General features: G+C 33.2%; 1 protein-coding gene across 1 annotated transcript; it reads right to left on the bottom strand.

The window, feature by feature from the left end:
• Window positions 1-14804: 14804 nt before the first annotated feature.
• Window positions 14805-18117, bottom strand: ARFC1 (ADP-ribosylation factor C1). The gene is made up of 3 exons (XM_068634902.2): window positions 17645-18117; window positions 17263-17479; window positions 14805-15347 (listed from the first exon to the last, which is right to left on the bottom strand). Exons 2-3 carry the CDS (start codon window positions 17452-17454, stop codon window positions 14988-14990), a joined length of 552 nt encoding a protein of 183 aa, XP_068491003.1. The 5' UTR covers window positions 17455-17479; window positions 17645-18117; the 3' UTR covers window positions 14805-14987.
• Between the last annotated feature and the right edge of the window lie 1648 nt (window positions 18118-19765).

The following is a 19765-nucleotide window of genomic DNA, read 5'->3' on the forward strand; positions in this document are numbered from 1 at the left end:
ATCTTGATTCTACCCAAAATTTTGATTCTGATTGCTTCTCCAACCTTGAGAATAATTATTGTTGTCGGAGAAACCACCTTGCCTTCCCTAATTACCCATGTAATTTACCTTTTCTTCATATGAATTGTTTTGATAATAACAATGACCATTGTGATGATTACCTCCACAAAAACCACACTTGATTGATTTACTCTGGCTCTGAGATAATTGCACGACTTGCAATTGTTGAGACAATTTAGCCATTTGTGCAGTTAATGTCTCAATTTGTTGTGTCGGAATTTTATTATGAGCCAAGAGTGCATCTGAGGTATTCAACTTTAACAACCCTTTCTTTTGAATACCTTGTCTACCATGTTGGACTTGATAATTAGTTGATGCCAATGCATCAACAATCCTTGTTGATTGTTCTACATCAACAACCATTATTGTGCCGCCAACTGCAACATCTAGGAGCATCTTAGTGTCAGATCTAAGACTATTAAGGAATATGCTCAATTGAGAAATATCTTCAAATCCATGATTTGGGCAATTTCTCAGCATCATTTTGAATATCTCCCATGTCTCACATAATGCTTCATTTGCTCCTTGTATGAACATAGAGATTTTAGAATTTGCTTTGATGTAGTGAGAGATTGAAAAAAATCTTTGCAAATTTTTTCCTCTACATCCGTCCAGCTAGTGAGGCTATGATTTGGATGTGATTTGAGCCATTCTTTAGCCTTTCCTGCCAATGAAAAAGGAAACAAGCATGTAAAATCAACATTACATGTAACTTTGGCACCACTACAAGTTCCTAATAAATGGGATTTGAACACAAGTTCCTTCACTGACTAGGTAAAATTTAACCACTACAACAATCAACTTCTTAAGTACTATTATGATTTTTATTATACTTATTATTAAAAACAATACTAATAATATTAATGATACTAATAATATTAATGATACTAATAATATTAATGATACTAATAATATTAATGATACTAATAATATTTATAATATTGATAATACTAATAATATTGATAATACTAATAATATTGATAATACTAATAATATTTTATAATACTAATAATACTTATAATGCTAATAATACTAAAAATATTTTATAATACTAATAATACTAATAATATTAATAATAAAATTAATATTAATAATACTAATAATATTTTATAATACTAATAATATGAATATAATATTACTAATATTAATAAAATGAATATAATATTAATAATATAAATATAATAATAATATAAAATATATTATTAATATTATGAATAATGTTAATAATATGAATATAATATTAAGAATATGAATATTGAATATAATTAATATTAATAATATGAATATAATTTATATTATTATTATTATAAATTGTATAAATTATATTAATAATAATAAGTTTAAATTATATTAATAATAATATGTATAAATTATATTAATAATATGTATAAGTTATATTAATAATAATATGTATAAGTTATATTAATAATAAGTATAAATTGTATTAATAATAATATGTATAAATTGTATTAATAATAATAAGTATAATAAAAATGGTAATATGACCAAAGAACTTGTCTGGTTTAGTGGTTGATATTTCCTTGGTCTCTGAAGGGTCTTAGGTTCAATTTCTGCTTGCTGCAGTTTGCTCCCAATAATAATAATCGGCTATAATTAAAATAGATAATAATAAATATATATATTTTTTGCATTTACATACGGAATAAGACAACCAAAAGGAAAGAAAATAAAAGAACAGAAGTGTAGACCGTGTAATACATAGGTTAGACTGTCTCTTACTTGAAAAAGCAATAAAAAAGAATGATGTCTTGAAATAAAAGAGGAGTATAATTACAACTTTGAAGATGTACTCTACTTACATTTTTCTTTGGATTACCTCTATATTTTTTATGGTATAAGCCTCTTATCCCTCAGTCTACCTACCTTAACGTTGGTTTCATTACATCGTTCCCTTTTGAAGTCATCTTGATCTTTGTTTGAATGTTATTCAATTGTTGTAGATATTAGAATCTTATTAAGCCTATGGTAGTGAGTGTTTGCATGAGTGAGTTAAGCAAAAATACAAACCTAACCACTTAAGAGTTGAAGACTGATTAATGAAAATTTTATCATTTTTAATTCACCTTTTCATTTAAGTTACTTTTTTATAAGATATATAAATTTCCATATTCTAATTTTGTTCTTCTATATTTGATCATTCGATATTTTAGTCCTTCGATATTTTATAAACTGTATTATACATGTTATTATGCATTTGTAGGATTTAAAAATAAATTTTATTGTAAGGTGTGATGGAAGTGGACCAACTTTTGAATGATTAGTTAGATTTGTGATATTCATTTTTTATTATGTATAATTGTTTTGAGTATCTTTGAGTCCTAAGGATAGTATATGTGTATGTATATAGGTAGGGAATATATGATAGTTTAAGCATAGTTATGGTACTAACAAGAAAAAGGTAAAAAATAATTGTATTGTTAATTCCCCTTTTGGTGGTCAACGAACAAAAACCACGCGTGACACTTTAGGTACTAAAGCAACTAATCCATCTCCATCTTAACAACAAAATGCATTAGGTGAAAGAGTACCAATAGCAATCCAATAAAATTGGAATTTGTGAGTGTTTATCTCACTGGACCCAACTTAGACTAAAAAAATGGTTTAACTTTTGAATTTGAGAGTTTGAGCTTTATCCCACGTGTAAAAGTGAGACGGTGGGAGTGTAATATAGTGCACATAGAGATGGTAAAGTAGGAACAAAACCAACTTTTGAAATTGAGTCAAACAGTTGTAGCCTTTCTTGAAAAAGCCCTTCATCTAGGATTGTTGTGATTACCTTGGTCTGCGCTACCATTGTCCTCATCACAAATATGTATCATTTCATGCAATGCAATATATACTTCAATGTGAGACACCCTTCTCTTTAACTTTCTTTCAAGACATTTTCTTGGCTAACCTTAGCATGTTGCTGCACAGGGAAGCACACTTTCTACCTTCCTTTTGCTTTATGTAAAATCAAATGCACACTTTTTGAAAAGAAAAATGTTTTTAGTAGTATATGGCTGTTGTGGAGTGGATTTGGCTTGGCCCTTTTAAGATGCCTTATGAATTCATTAGGTTTTATTTTAAGCAATAATCTCATCTCCATCATTGAGCATTATATGAAAATGTACAGCTAGCAGCAGCTGATTGCTCTCCTTATTATTCCAACTGCCTAATAAGCTATAATTAAATGTTTGTCCTTATTTTAATTTGACTTTTACATCATCATGCTCTAAGCTTTTCCAATGTTTTTTTCTTGGTTCTTTATAATTACTGTCTTTGACTAATGCTCCTATTACTCACTCTTGATAATTATATGTAAATGGATATGAAGCTCATTCAACATTACACTGGGGTTAGATTAGATTAGCTATCACTGCCTTCAATTTATTTGTGTGCATATTGCTCAGTCACATGCACACAACATGTGCATTGAAGTGTAAAATGTTAAAGAAATTATGTGCTGCTTGGGATGAACTTTTCTTCAAGTTAATTATTGTGTCTGCTTTTCATGATCATCAACAGATAGTTGTCATGGACAGATTCGTACTGGACTAGCTGGAGTAGATTCTCACTCTTCCCCATGTTGCTTTCATGAAGGCTACAATTCTTGTTATGTAGCTGTTGCCTGCTTGCAGCTTTCTAAAACTCTGCCTCTTATTGGTAATATTTTAAACAAAAAGATAAAAAAAATTAATTGAAAATTCATCTGTCCAAAATGAATGTGGTTGGTAAATTTGGAATAAATTGTTGAAGCCAAGATGGATTAGAGTTTGTGCAAATTGAGGGAGGTTTACTAGTCAGAACTCCTTTAAAATTGGTTAAGGTTTTGATCCACCTTAAACTCCTTAGTGAATGAGTGTAGTGTTTATAAAGACACTCCATTAGTCAATAAAAATCTCACCAACTGATGATGATATATATATATATATATATATATTAAATGTATAAAAAAAAACATATACAGAGACTGTGAGAGAAAGGAGGAATTAATAATTACTGTCATCAAAATAATTTTTTTAGATTAAAATATTTGTTTAAAAATTTATTAAAATTTGTTGTATATTAAAGTTTAAGGTTGACTACTTAGGGTCTCATATACGTAACTATATGTTGTCTTGTTTAATTTTTTTTATTAAAATTTGTTCTATACACTAAAGTTTAAGGTTGACCATAAATATATGTTGTCTTAATTAGTATAGTCTTACTTAAGATATGATATGCTAACCTCACGCAAATGTTTTATTATACATGTTGACTTCAGTTAATACTTATGATTTGGGTCTCAATAGTACCTAGGCTTGTGAGAATTATGATGCATATTGAATGTTATAGTCCAGTTCCTTTAAAGAATAGTTAACTATTAACATAATTAAATCAGTAAGTAATTTTTTTCCTATGCTTCATTAAGAAGTAAAAAGCCTAGTTTTTCATTAATAAAAAATAATTTTACCCGAGTAAAGCTTTTCATAAACCCATTTTTATTACTAATATTCTCCCTCATAGTTTTGTTTAGTATGTCAACAACAATACAGAAATATCAGCATTCTGTATTTTATACTATTAAACAGAATTTACATTAATTTTAATAAATAAGGAACGCAAATGATTTAATAGATCTCCTAAAAAATTAACTGAAAAATCCAAGAAATTGAGGTTTCAGACGATGGCAACAGTTGAGTGGTGAAAAGAACAAGAGATTAACAAGTACTGCCAGGAAAAACTGATCAGCTAGCTTCTGTTAAGTTATTTATTGCTGCAGCATCAAGTTCCGTGTCTTTATCTTTCGCTGCATAAGCCTTAATAAGCCTTACTATTTCCTAGTCACTTTCAATTTCCAAACCATCCTTGTCGAATTTCTATGATATAATACAGCCCTAAACCAAAGTAATTCTCCAACTTTTCTAATTGTTATTATTATGAAGTGAACTTTAAGTCTAATTTAATCCCATAAAATCGGTTCATAAAGTTGAGGTTTGCACTCACTTATATATAATGAAAGGCTCTAATCTCTAATCCATGTGAGATCTCCAACAGTTGACCTTCATGGCATACTTAATGCTCAGTGGAGCTGAAAATACAAAGCTCACTAGGTTAAGTTTCAGAAGAGGGTCTTCTACAGGAAGATGTTGTGTCTTATGGTTACATGACACCCAGATGCAGCATCTCATCATTGAGGACTGCTTCTCTGACTGGATTCATCCAACACAAAAAGGAGGCCTTCAGGTTCTTCAAGGTTTTGGCTACTATTGTGTATGATCATGTCATAAACCCTTGCCACTGGAGTCTTCTGATCTCTATGACCGTAAACTGAGAGTGGTGGATGTTGAGGGAGGAACTGCATTCACCACTTACTATGCTGCTATTAAGATTTGGGGTTTGGTTATTTTGTCTCAAGTGATAGTGAGATAACTTTACTGTTTTTCTGTGTGCACGATGATAATAAGGTTTGAATTTAAGACTTTATACAAATTATGTGAACCCCTCACTGCTAAGCTTCCCTTGGTGGGTAACTTCACTATTAAGTTAATGTTTTGAGTTCTTGCCATGGTTTGGAGTTTGGACCAATAAGTCATGCTTTTGAACGATTAACGTAAACTTTGCTTTTAAAAACTGTTACTACTTTTTGCCATTTTTATAGTAGGATAGTTGATGCTAATCGGGCATTAAAAGTCTAGAAACAATATCTTCACACTATAAAAAAAATTATTAAATAAAAACTAATTTTAAAAATCAAAATAATTAATTATTATTTAATTAAATTAAAAATTATTTTATAATATAAAAAAATTATTGATATTTAAAATAGTTTCTATAATTAATAAAAATTTATAAAATGGTTTCTAAATTTGTATCTAACCATTAGTTATCAAGATTTTAGCTACTTACTACTTTATATTATAAATTAATTTCTAATAGTCTTTTAGAAACTAATTTAGAATCTAAAATATTACTCGTTAAAACTTAGATAACTAATTTATATACAAATTTAGAAATCATTTTATAAATTTTTATTAATAATAGAAATCACTTTAGATATGAATAATTTTTTAGTATCTAAATTAGTATCTAATTTAGTTAATATAATGACTAATTATTTTTTGTCTTTATAAATTTAGTTATTATTTAATAATTTTCTTGTAGTGTATGGTCAGATCCCAAAAACAGTGAAATATTAACCTCCTTGAACCATGATTGCTAGCATCTTTTACTCTATATCTAAATATGTAACTTCATGATCATTAGCCAGATAAAAAAAACACTAGTTTTCATGATAAAATGTTAATTAGTAACTCTTACAAATTGGCTAATCTAATATGATAACATTCTTCAGTGTTAAATATTGGCCTGACCCGCAGCGTAGCATTAAAGAAGCATATAAAATGCTGAAAAATAGGAGGCAAAGTGTTATGTTTTCGCTACAATTCACCTAAGAATTGACAAATACAAATGGAACAAGAATATTAAACAAGGTAAAAACTTTCTCATGTATTATTAGAAAACAGTATCACCTAAATAGATGATATTTCTTGGGTTACATAGTTTTGGACCTAAGCGAGAGCTCGTTTACTACTAGAGATAAGTCTGTGTTACATTATATAATCTTTCATCCAATGAGACTACTCCTTTTATCTATTGAACCTGTGTGTTTGTGTCCTAACAATGCCATTCGTTGGACTAGTCACTTTGTCCTCAAAGTGGGAATTGTGTTCTGTTTTGGTTGGGCTCTTGGGTGGTGGGTAGAGGTATTAGGTTAGGGTTGTCTTCCATTGTGGGCAGAAGGTTCTAGAGATTGAGCGAGCTGACGGGTACAATGGTCAAGGGAAACTGAGGCACATTAGTAACAACTCCAGGTAATATAGGTGATGTTTGATTATTGGTGAGTTTAAAGGTACTTGTGGATTTCCTGATGAGGTTGGAGTGAAAGAGGTTAAGAATGGGTTTCCTTTGAAATGGTGAAGGAGTTAGATGTTGAAAACTACGTGGATGCAGGAGGTTAGGGGCAAGCAAAGTTTGTATGCCACCGTGCCTATATGGCGAACGAATAAGGGTTCGAGTAGCGTGGAAGGAGTTTACGCGATGGTCGTCACTTGATGGAGTGTTGCCGTTATGGTTGGAGGCGAAGCTACACTCAGTCATTAATGTTGAAGAGCGGTCGTTGCGATGGTGGTTTTCTTGATCGTGCATGCTTTGGCGCATTAAGTGGAGGGTCTATTTTATAGCATGGATGATGAGGGTGTGTTGATGTTGGAGATTAGGAATTGTGGTTCTAGTTCGAGATGTATGAAACATGCCCAGAATGGTGTGGGGTGGTCGACCATAAAGTGCTTGGAAAGGGGAGGTGTTAATGGCGGAGTGGTGCAAAGTGTTGTACCATAGTTCGATTAGATGAAGGTACTGAAACCATGAGTGAGGGTAGTCATTGGTGAAACAACGTAGGTAAGCTTCTTCCGCTTTCCTGAGAACTTCTGTTTGACCATCCGTTTGAGGATGGAAAGATGCACTAAACTTGAGTGTTGTTCCCTGGGCTTTGAACATGTTATGTCAAAAGGTGCTGATGAAAATGGGACCACAATTAGAGACAAAGAATTTAAGAAGGTCATGAAGGGAAAATTTCACTGGAGAATCGACGAGGGAGGCTCTGAGTTGTGTAGTGAATGAGTAAATGTAAGGAAGTGAGCATATTTGGTTAGACGATCACATATTACCCAAATTGTCATGTGGCCAACTGGTGGTAAGTGAGTTATGAAGTCCACAGAGAGGTCATCCCATACTTGATTTGGGTCTTGGAGGGGATAAATTAATCCAATGGGTTTTTGTGGCAAGTATTTATGGTGTTGACACGCATAACAATGTTGAATGAAGTGTTTGACGTCCCAAGACCATCCTGGTTAGTAAAAGGAAGTTGTCACCCTTGCTAATGTGGGTTTCAGAATGGAGTGTCTTGCTGTGAGGATTCATGGAATTCATGAATGTGGTGGAAGAAGTTGTTAGCTACAAAAAGGAAAATTTGATGGCGAAAGAAGAGAAAGCCCTTGTGAGTGCATAATTGATTGGGAAATGACTGATTATGTGTGTAAGTCTGGATGATTTGGCGGCTTTTAGTTGTAGAGAAGAATTGTTGTAGTTCTTTGAAAATGGCTGGAAGGGGGGATGAGATAGTGAGCAATAGGGTGGGAGGTGAGAATTCCTAGTGTGAGATAGAGTATGTTATCACGTTGGTTGTGCTAGGTCTGTATATGATTTAAAAATCATACCCCTGTAATTTTGTTGCCCACTTCTACTGTTTTAGTGTTTGATTTGTTTGAGAGAGGAATTTGTTGAGACTTTTTTTTATTTGTAAAATTTTTAAATTGATTTCCCAACAAGTATTGATGTCATTTTTTATGTCTTTTGTGATTGCATACATTTCACGCATACATACGGATGTTGCTTGGAGCAGGTGACACATATTTTTACTAAAGGAGAGTGGATGATTGGCCTGGTTGAACACAACACCTATGGCGACTACGGAGGCATCTTTTGTTTTACAATGAAGGGTTGAGTGAAGTTTGGAAGGCGTAGTATAGGAACCTATTCCAATATTAATTTCAGTGTTGCAAAGGCTTGTTGTGTTATAGGTGTCCATGTAAACTTCTGGTAGTATAATAAATCAGTGAGAGGAGAGGCGAGAATGGTGTAGTGGCAAGCGAAAATTCAATAAAAATCGTTGAGACTAAGAAATCTGCGTAGATATGTGAGTGAACGTGGCTGAGGCCAATCAATTATTACTTTTACTTTGTCTAGATTAGGGACAACTCTTGTAGAGGAAATTACATGACCCAAATAACTAACTTGTGTGGTAGTGAAACTGCATTTAGATAACTTAGCAAAAAATTGTTTTGTTTCTAACAAATCCATAATAAGCTCTAAATGAGTTAGATGATCTTGAAATGTAGAACTGTATACCAAAATGACATAAAAATATACTAAAACAAACCGTTTAAGATAGGGTCGTAGGAGGTCATTCATAGCTTCCTGAAACGTTGAATGACCAGAAATTTAGTGTCAATCAATGGTCCTGAAATTTGTTTTGCGAGTGACATCTGGGTTGAGTTTGATTTGGTGATACTCTAAGTATAAGTTAATCTTAGTAAAAATTGTAGCTGAACCTAGTTCATCTAGAAATTAATCTATAATGGGCATGGGAAAATGATCACATATGGTGACTGCATTTAGAGCTCCGTAATCCACACAAAATCGCCATGTGCCATCTCTATTTTTGATGAGTAGGTCTGGGAAGAAAAAGGGCCGGTACTAGGTTTAATGAAACCTTCCTAAAGCCTCTTTGCAATTAGGTGTGATATGGTACTTTTTTGAAAATGGGGTAATGATAGGGTTTGACATTGACAAAGGTAGTGTTTGGGAGGAGAAGAATGTGATGGTCATAGGTTCGCTGTGGTGGTAGGCCATGAGGTATTTTGAATATGGATTGATATTGGCGTAGAATGCATTGTATGGAAAAAAAGGTAAATGATAAAGAGGGGAATAGGGTGTTTTTATGACACTGGCTAGGTTGACCGCACCTCGAGGGAAGATGAATTCTATTGGAAGAGAGGATGGAGAGGGGGTCTCAACAGAGAGTAAATGTAAGGAAGCCATGGCATGGGTGGATAGTATTTGACAAAGTTGATGATAAATAACTTGTGTCGGTGTAGGTGTAGGTGTGGTTGTGGATTTGAGGGTGATTTGTTTGTTAAGGTGAGTGAAGGCGATACTTGAAATGGAAAAATATGCTTGAATAGGACCCAGTGTTCGCAACCATTCAATACCTAGAACCATGCCTGCTCCTTCGATAGGTAGAAGGTAGAATGGAATGGTGAAAAAAAAAGGTTTGAAGGGATATATCCAATGAAGGATAGATTCTTTGGCAAGTGATGAAAACATCATTGCCAATTGTTACTGTGAAAGATGGGATTGGTTGAAGGGGTAGATTTAGGTGGTTGCAATTTGGGGTTGGAATATGTTGTGAGACCTTTTTGAATCAATAAGGATAAAGACTGGTAAGTTGTGGATGACACCTGTGAATTTCTAAGTGTGTGGTTAAAAGTTTCTTGTAAAGGCGTGTGGTGATAGGTGGAAATGGATAACATCTTCAGTTTGGGTAAGGTAATTGGGGTCATTGTTAAGCTCAAAAGGGGTCTTTGTGTCCTCTAGAAGTAGTAAAAATGTTGAGGAAGAGTAGAAGTTAAGGAGTTTAATGGGAAGAGTAGAGGTTGGTGTAGGAGTGAGGTGAGGACGTGGATTATTGGTGGTAGTGTGGTTAAATGTGGTGGGATGTAGGAGGGGGCAAGGGTTTTTGGCTTTAGAGTCACAAATTTTGTCTTCTATGAGCATAGTGAGCCATATAACTTGAGAAATAAAATATGGGTTAAGTATGATGAGTTATCTACGAATCTGAGGGTTAAGACCTGATATAAAGCAATTGAGGATGGTCTATGAGGGATAAATCGCGAACACAGTTGCATAGATTTTCAATTCTAGCATGATAATATGTGACGGTAGTGTATTGCTAAAGTTTGAAGAGTTCTACTTGGTGGTTGGTTTATGAAGATGGGCCAAAACAAAGTTCTAAGACACGGGTAAAAGAGGGTCAGCCTGTAATGAGGTGGTTGTGGTGCATCCATCTGAACCAGCTAAGAACATCTTCGTTCATATGATATGCTCATGAGAGATTTGGTAAAAATCAAAATATTGTTCTACTTGAAATAATCAGTCAAGTGGTTCTAGTCCTTCAAACAATGCGAGTTACTATTTAGGGGTCTGTTAGTGGGTAGTGGGGGTGGTTGAGTGGTGGTTTGCTCTTGTGTAGAGATAAATGGTGAGGAAACAAGAAGGGGACTAAAGGAAACTTGGTCCATTAACGAGCTAAGAAAGGATTGGAGGAACTCATTTTGTGCTCAATATTGGTATGGCGAGTCTCATTGGCCTCCATTTGGGTTTGGATGGTCGCGAGGCGGTCTTGGATAGCTTGAAGAATGTCTTCCAGGTTTTTGGGTTGGGGTTTGGGAGGCATGAAGTAAGCAATGAAAGCACCAATGCTAGGTTTCCGCTACAATTCTACTAAGAATTAACTTATGTAAAGGGAACACGAATATTAAACTAGGGTAAATAGGTGATATTTTTGGGATTACATAGTTTTGGGTCTAAACGAAAACCCCTTTACTACCAAAAATAAACCTGTGTTACATTATACAATCTTGAGTGTTTTTTCTTGCACCCCTACATTTTGCTTCCAGCACCCCATCAGAAATATGAATTGAGAAAATTAATCCTGAGAGGTTTTAAAAACCCAAGCACGACATTTCCTTCTTCTCTACCATTTTTGTTGTCCTTGTTTATAGTAAGTGACAATGATTATTCTGGGCGATTTTTGGTGATTCTAGTGCGCTCTCAATGGACATAGACAGACATGTGTGATTTCTGACAGAATTGCGTTAGTTAGTGGTTGGTTTTGAAAGCGTTGTTCGTCGAAGAAGAAAGGTAAGGTTAATTATTTTTTTTTTGTTTACAGAATGGGTAATCCGTAATATTTGTGAAAATGACAAATCCAAAATGAAATAGGGGAGTCCATGCATATTATTCTGAAAAGTGTAGTCCATAGTTTATTCCCGAAAAGGCCTGTTCATAACCATTTTGGAATACCCTTTCCAAAACATATTTTATGAATTTCGGATTTACCATTTTGGAAGTCAAAAAATGTGTCCTAGAAAATATTTTTTTGAATCTTTTTTTGTTGTCTTTTGGATTTCCTTCAAAAACATATTTTGCTTACGAAACACCCCCTATTTCAGAACCACCAAAAAATTGTCAATGATAATTTGAGTATTTCAAAAAATATAAATACCCTATATCTTTCATCCAATGAGACTACTCCTTCTGTCTATTGGGTCTGCCTATGTTGTAGGGTCGTGTCCTCACACTCTCCACTCTGGGGCAAGTTCTTTTTGCACCATATCAATTTCAACTTTTATCTATCATCTTTCAGAATTTTCGAAATTACTCTTTATTATGGATTTGAAAACCTGGAATTCAAAAAATATAATTCAAAATTTAAAATCTTGTTCTGAAAAAGAAAATCCGAAATAAAAAAATACATTATGAAAAAAAAAAATCCAAAACACAAAAGTTGAAAATTCTGAAAAAGAATTTTCGAAATTCAAAAATATGTTTCAAAAATACAAATCCAAAAATGTATTTTTTTATCCACCCACCTTTCATTTAAAGTTATTTTTGTTGTTTCACAGGAACATCTTCATCATTTCAATGACAGATAGAGTGGAGGTTGGAATTTATATGGTGCAGAGAGGATTTGCCCCGCTCAATGTACTTTTCCTTATATGTTCAAATTTTTTGTCAAGATTCAGAGCATTAAATCTCCCGAAAGCCTTCATATTATGCTAATCAGTGTATTGTTGATGAGGAATTGGACTTTTGTCTAAGATGCTACTTAAAGAGTTAAAATTCAGCACCTTGTTAAAAATAATTGGTTTACAAGTAGGATATAGATTTTTATTAAAAGCTTTCCGATTCCGTTGGGATTTTTATTTTATTTTTCTGTATGAAGCTAACCAGAAGAATTATCTTTTTTTTGAGAAGAAACGAAATCTTTTCAGTTAGAAATGATGCGCATACAGGATATTGAGGTCTGAAGTCACCCTTCATCAAGGATTGTGCTTTTGTGTTGAACTTTTGTTGTGCATCGCAGCTACTTTTTCGCTGCCCTTCAAGATTCCCTTGTAGAAGCAACAATGAAAACAGAAGGAATTGCCTCTTAATATGGATTAATTAAAAAGCACAATTAACTGAGAAAGCAACCCTATGTTTTAGCAGTTCAGACTTCAGAGTACTAATTAATAAGGGAATAAATTTGATTTTCTCAACGAATATTGTGTGCCAGTGACTTAGATGCGTTTGGATAAACACTTCAATTAAATGTTTATTTAATAAAACTCTTGTTAAGTTATAAACTATCAAGAAACTTATTAAAAATTTATGGAAATTATAAGATATTTTACAAGTTCAATAAGCTCCTTACAAACAAACTCTTCTAAATATTTCCTTAGACTTGTTACTTTACCTGGCTAATGATGTAGCTCTGGGATATTTCTATTGATACATTTTCTTTAGCAGCCAGCATTACGTCCTTGAATCCGCTATATACACCCTAAGACATTATAAGAATTATGTTTACCTTGTTTGGAAGCTTGTTTTCCCTACTTTTTTTTTATGTTCAGTGCAATTTTGAAGTGTGGCTGTGAATAATGCAGCTTGGTCCTAAGGCAGAGTAAATAAGCCAGTAAATCCATTGTTGTTTCTTTCGGGATTCATTCTTGGTACAATTGCAGCTACTTACTATGTACTAGTTTCAGTTTACATGTGGATGAAGAACAAAATGGTTCCAAAGGGCATGGCCATCTAGGACTGGAGAATGAAAATGGGTAGGAAATAATGGTTCACTTTTTTACTTGTACATCACTAAAGTAACTATGATGGTAACATAATTCTTTCTAGTATATCTTTCAATCTTGTCAACGTATTAGGGAAGAGTTGCTTTCAGGAGACAATTTTGCATCTAAACCATTAGCTTGGCCTAGTGAATCTGGCTAGCTTCAGTTGTTTAGTTGCAGGGATGGCATGCCTACTGCAGATGCGCCAAGTTTGATATGTATAGAATATGTTATCATGCTAAGCCTTTAGTAGACATATATAGACCACGTGCTAGACTGCCTCAGCATTCGTGAGCTATGTATGAAGGAATCAACAAAATGTTGTGCTCCTTTTGCTCTTTTTGCCTACGGATAAGACTGATGACAGAGTAGTGACTGCATTAAAAACGATTATTTTAACATAATGGAGTAGGATTTAAATTTAAAAACTGAACTTCAATCTCTCTCATCGTTATTGGTGTAAACCATGACTTTAATTTGTTTAGAGAACCGTTCTAAGTGATAGTCATGTACACTAGTATTTACTCGTACACTTTTTTTAATTTTTTCTGGGAAAGGGGGCTTTCTTTAAATATTTTAATTAATCTGGATCATGTGATCCTAAAGTCTTCACTTTCGGAGACTTTCCATTTTAGGGTCAAACTCTCTTTATAAACAAAGGACACTTTTAAATGTATCATATGCAGAATCCGTTTTGTAGTGAAAGAGGAAATGTTTTTTACAGATCTCCCTTAGTTTTAGAGTAACTTTTGGTCTTGGTTATAATTGGTTGAGTTAAATTCATTCACATATTGCAGTTTTGTACCATATAAATTTCATTATTGTAAGTTTAATGCAATCTTTCATTGCATAAAATAATCTAATTTACTGAGAAAATACGAGGGCGAATAATAGGCCGGAATTATAGCAGTAGCAGAAATTGGCGACAGCACAGGAGTTGCAGTTTGCAGTTGTGCAGTGCACAGAGCGTCTAGTTATACAAAATAGGAAAGGAAAACTTGATACATTCTTTATAAAGTTTTCAAACCAAACAATAGCTTGAATAATTTTGTAATATTAAATACTTCCATCAAACACATGCAAGCACGCGGACAGAGCGTACGACGAACAAAAGGAGGAAATTAACCATATAACCATATGAATTATAAAAATTGTTTTAAATGGCTCTTCTGATATTTAAACCAGCAATTTAAGTACATGACTAAAATTCACTCCTTTCACGTATTCATCTCACTTGAATAATAAACTAGATTGAGGATTAAAAACGTGTCTTAATTAGATTATTCAATAATCTTTTTCTTCATATCATAGCAAATCAAACACATTATCTTGGCTTGACTCTTTGAAGTATAAATGATACATAAAAGTTTTGTCCCTCGTCATATAAATTCAATACATGAAAAATGAATATCCCAGGTTTCCCGCAGATCAACATCATGTTGGGGCTTTGCCAGTTACTCGCTGGGCAATCCATCCAAGACCATCATACAGCCCATCTCCGGTGAGGGCACAACAAGCCTGTATATGCCAATCATGGTCCTTGATACTATGAAGAGATAATGCATCAGTGATCTCAGCAGGAGTCATAGCATCCTTGATATCTTGTTTATTAGCAAAGACAAGAACCACAGAATGTTGTAAATCTTCATGCCCCAGCAACCTAAAAAGTTCATCCTTCATGACAGAGATCCTGGCTCTATCACTGCTGTCTATCACCGCAATAACAGCATGTGTTCCTCGGTAATATGTTGCCCATGATGTCCTCAGTCTTTCTTGTCCGCCAAGATCCCAGACCTGAAATGAATTACGAAGTGGAGTAAGTAATGCTTCAACCTGCGCAGTAGTAAAAATTAGAACACTCAATACCAAATGTAGTTTAAAAACATTCATGTGGATTGCTACCAAAACCAGATCCATCCTTTCACCAGGAAGGAAAGAAAATAGAAAACAAAGGCTCAAAAAAGGTTTAAAATGATGGCCCACACCAAGACCTGAAGAAATGGAAATAAATGCCCTTTCACTCCCTCCAAAACACTTGTTACAAAGACAAAATCAAAGACTGTTAATTTATGTGATTATCCACTGTTCATACAGACAACTGGCGTCCAAAAATCATCAAATGCCAAATTGTGGTCGGAGTTTGTAAAGAATCAAGGTAGCCAAACATCAGCCAGCATTGGAAAAATGTTGACATCCATAGAAGCTATTTCAGTGGATGCAAACAAGCGTTGTTATGTACCAACACTTCTAGCAAAATTGTACGCAATCAATTTTGGACTTCAAACCACGGATTTGACATGTCACTTTCGCAGTGAAAAGCAAAACCCCTAACTTCATAATTCAATATCACTATGTTACTTTAAGCCTTTGTTTAAATGGTGTGAAAGAAAGTGAAGGAGCAAAAAGAAAGAAAATTAGAGTTGAAAGTAAGGTTATTTGGATGAGTCGGAAGAAAGTGTAAATAAGTAAAAAAGTAAGATGATTTTATTTGCCATTAATAATTGTATTTATTATTTTTTTAATTACTTATTATATAATAATAATAAAAGTGAAAACCACCATTATCAATTAAGGATGTCTCATAACCAATTATGTATACAAAAACACCTTTTATTTTAGGAACATAGTTGATTATGTTTGCTGCGTAATACATTAAACATAATTGATTATGTTTGCAATGTAATCGATAAACATAATCGATTATGTTGAAGGTTCTCTCATCTTTCTCTCTCATTAGCAACGAGGATTACAACTCTTTCTTTTCAAATCCCTGCAAATCAGCTTAAACAAACTCAACTGATCCTCTCAAATCCTTTCATATCCATCCTTGCTAAATGGTATACAAGCAGTGTGTAATAGCCTTTATATGTAATATTAAGAAGGGTGGGGAAGTTTAATGACGGAAAATGAGAATGCTACAATGAATAAGTGGTCACCCAAAGTAGAGACCTCCCATAGTAGAAAAATTGGTACAACTTTGTCTTTGATGGTTTGGGCATATGAGGAGGCGGTTGACCGCTCATGCAAGATAACCCAATGCTTAAATGTATGAAGAAATTTACAAATCAAATCATGGGGAGACATTTAGAAATAAATGGCCTGTCTTTCCACTTAATAAATGACAGAACGTTATGGGGGGGCGGTATGATTCATACAGCCAACTCAATGCAATGGGAGAAGGCTTAGTAGTTATTGCTGTTGCATAATTACACATCTAAAAGTGTTTTTTATCAACAATTCAAACAATGCTTTTTATCAAAATCATTTCACTTCAAAATCACTTTTAACAAAATCAAGGTCATTCAAAATTATGTTTGCAAGAACTCACCCTAACGCATCCTTTTTGACACATCTCACCCAAAAACACATTAGAAAATAGAAGCAGGACAAAGCTATATGTCTGGTCCAAGGGCACAGAGACATATGGAACCCAAACAGTCATCGTGGTAGAAGTCAAATGGCTAATTTTTGTATTTTCTATGACTGTTGAATCCTCTAGATGGCTAAATTGGAGTGCTGGCAAATTTATCTACTTAGAACCTATGATTTACTAATAAAGATTAATAAGACAGTAAGCAGAGACAAGTTCCCATACTCACATACATATATTCGGCAACAACAAAGATAACATAAAACCCTCCTAGCAAGATCAACACAATGAAACAAAATACATGAATAAACAAACTAGTAAAGTGATAGGAGAACGGACCTCAAATCGTATATTCTTGTAAACGAGCTCTTCGACGTTGCTACCAACAGTGGGGTTGGTAGTTACAACCTCACCCAGATGCAATTTGTAAAGGGTCGTGGTTTTTCCAGCGTTATCTAATCCAACAACAACAATCTTATACTCTTTTGCAGGGAATAACATGAACCAGAACCTGGACATCATTGCCCCCATCCTCTATCTACTGCTAAAAGAATCCCTATACAATCAACAGACAAACCCCATCAAATGGGAACACAAAGGTATCTGAAAAATCAGATTTTCGATCAAAAAAGAGACAAACTTGCGTTGGATCAATTATACAGTTAACAGATCGATATAACGTGCAAAATACATTCACAGTTTCAGAACGAAAAGATCAAACCTGGCACCGCTGTTTACAAGGAGAATCGGAGTCTGTGGGAGAAAGGGGGAATTGAAATCGTGAGAGCCCCAACTTCGAATTTTCAATTTTCTGTTGTATTTTTTTTTACTTTTCAGAATGGAAGGAAAAGGAATACAAACAATTAAAAACATTGAGGCTTCCTATAATGAATGTCAGTGCCCACACACGTCATCCATAACCAATTATTTTAATAAAAAAAAAATGTAATTACTTATAAGAGTTGTTACTTTTTTTTACAAACAAAAGTTTGTTCCTTAAAGAGTTATCACTTATCTTCTGTTAACAAAAATCATCACTTATCTAATTGTGTTATCTTTCTCTTTTTATTTTCCTTTTTTATATTGTTTTAAAATATTAGAAAAGTACATTCACTATGCTATTTTAGGCTATCTAGACTATGATAATTTATCACCACAGTGATTTCTAAATTTAATGAGATATTTTTTAACAACAAAGTTAGAGAAACCCGTACAAACTTATAAATAGATAATATCAAAGATATGAATCTAACAAAATAAGAAGATTGAAACACTGAAACTAAAAAGGAGGTTCAAGTCACATTTGGTTAATAATGACTTTGAAAAATAAGAAAACCTAGTAAAATTGATTTCTTTTATCTGGATTACGTTAATGATATAAGATAAAATTTACTTGTTAGATTTGGTCACATTTTTTTTTTAGTGAATTCAGTTTAAAGGTAAAATAGGATTTGCATAAGTTGTTTTTGGCATTCAAATATATTTCATGACTAGTTCCTTGAGTATTTTTTGAGAATGTACTCACCCTTAGCCAACCCTCTGAGGATTGTTTTAAAACGAAAATTCTTTGAATACAAATTGGACTCAACTACTTTTGGCTATAATTGAGAATTCTTTGAAGCCAGTCACTCCTAGCTAAAATCTAGTATTCTTTGAATCGTCCACCTCTGACTAAAACCAAGTATTCTTTGAAAGTAACCACTCTTGGCCAAAACAATGTTATTTTCCAAACAAACACCCTTGGCTAGGATAGGTAAATAATTTGATTAGTGATCAAATTGATAAGTAGGCCACCCACTAGAGAGGAACAACATCTTTCAACGTATATGAGGTGTGTGAACTCTTCTAATTCATGACGAGAACACTCACATTGTTATCTATGAAGATTTTTGGGCTATAGAAGATTTTGTCAAAGTTTTAGCAATGTTCAACTTCATTAAGCTTATTTTTCTTCTTGAGTAATGGCTTTATATAGGCAATGGAGAAGAATGTAGTCGTTGCAAAAACCATTTCTGGTCATTGAGCAACTTCAACTCACTTGAATGTCTTTCTTGTGTCTAATGAACTTGTTTGTGAAGGATGTATTAAATGCAATTCATGAGGCATTGATTTCTCTTTTCTTCTTTACGCAATGCCTTTCATAGTTAACAATACTTATTTCCTTGGGTTGTAAAGCCTTTTACACCAAAATATGATAAAAGTAGATGCCATATTGGGTAGATAGTTGGACCGAAGTTGACATAAGCTTGTGTCAAGATGTTGTTAAAGAAAAACAAATTTAGTTTTTCATCTAAGAGACCATTGATGTGACTTGTACTTGAATGAATCTTCTTGGCAGACGAAAGTAACAAATATTTCCTGCAATCAAAGAATAAGCATATATGTGGGTTCGTATGATGCAATGTTAACTTAATTCTAATGGAATGTATCGTTTTGAGACATACAAAAACATCACAGTGTTGTATCATCTAAAAGATGAAATATTTACGTCTTATATAATTTGTTTGTTAAAGCTATCATCTTTCAGACGAAGTATGACCATTTTTTGCACTTAATTACTTTCAACACTTAATCAAGACCATGAATTTTTCTCTACCAGAGATGATAACAATTTGCAGTTAAATTAAAATGACTTCAGTGTTGATAGTCTAATGTAGTGCTAGACCATGTAATATAAAAGAAATGATAGTATAGTTGTGGTCAAATGATCCAAAGTCGTCTCCCAACAAATTCAAAAGTAAATTTCTGTCAAACAATGTTCAATACTATCTGCAAACAATAAGATTAACAATAACAAGAAAATAAAAATGGATTTTTAAATTTTTATGTAGAAGAGTAGACA

The sequence above is a fragment of the Phaseolus vulgaris genome, chromosome 7, assembly GCF_051622355.1.
Source record: "Phaseolus vulgaris cultivar YP4 chromosome 7, ASM5162235v1, whole genome shotgun sequence".
NCBI classification, from domain to species: Eukaryota; Viridiplantae; Streptophyta; class Magnoliopsida; order Fabales; family Fabaceae; genus Phaseolus; species Phaseolus vulgaris.

Bases quoted from the DNA above. Each gene is read 5' to 3' on its own strand.
- ARFC1 (XM_068634902.2), bottom strand. From the start codon at position 17,454: ATGGGGGCAATGATGTCCAGGTTCTGGTTCATGTTATTCCCTGCAAAA. The intron at 15,348-17,262 runs GTCCGTTCTCCT...AATTCATTTCAG, and splicing joins ACAAGAATATACGATTTGAG to GTCTGGGATCTTGGCGGACA.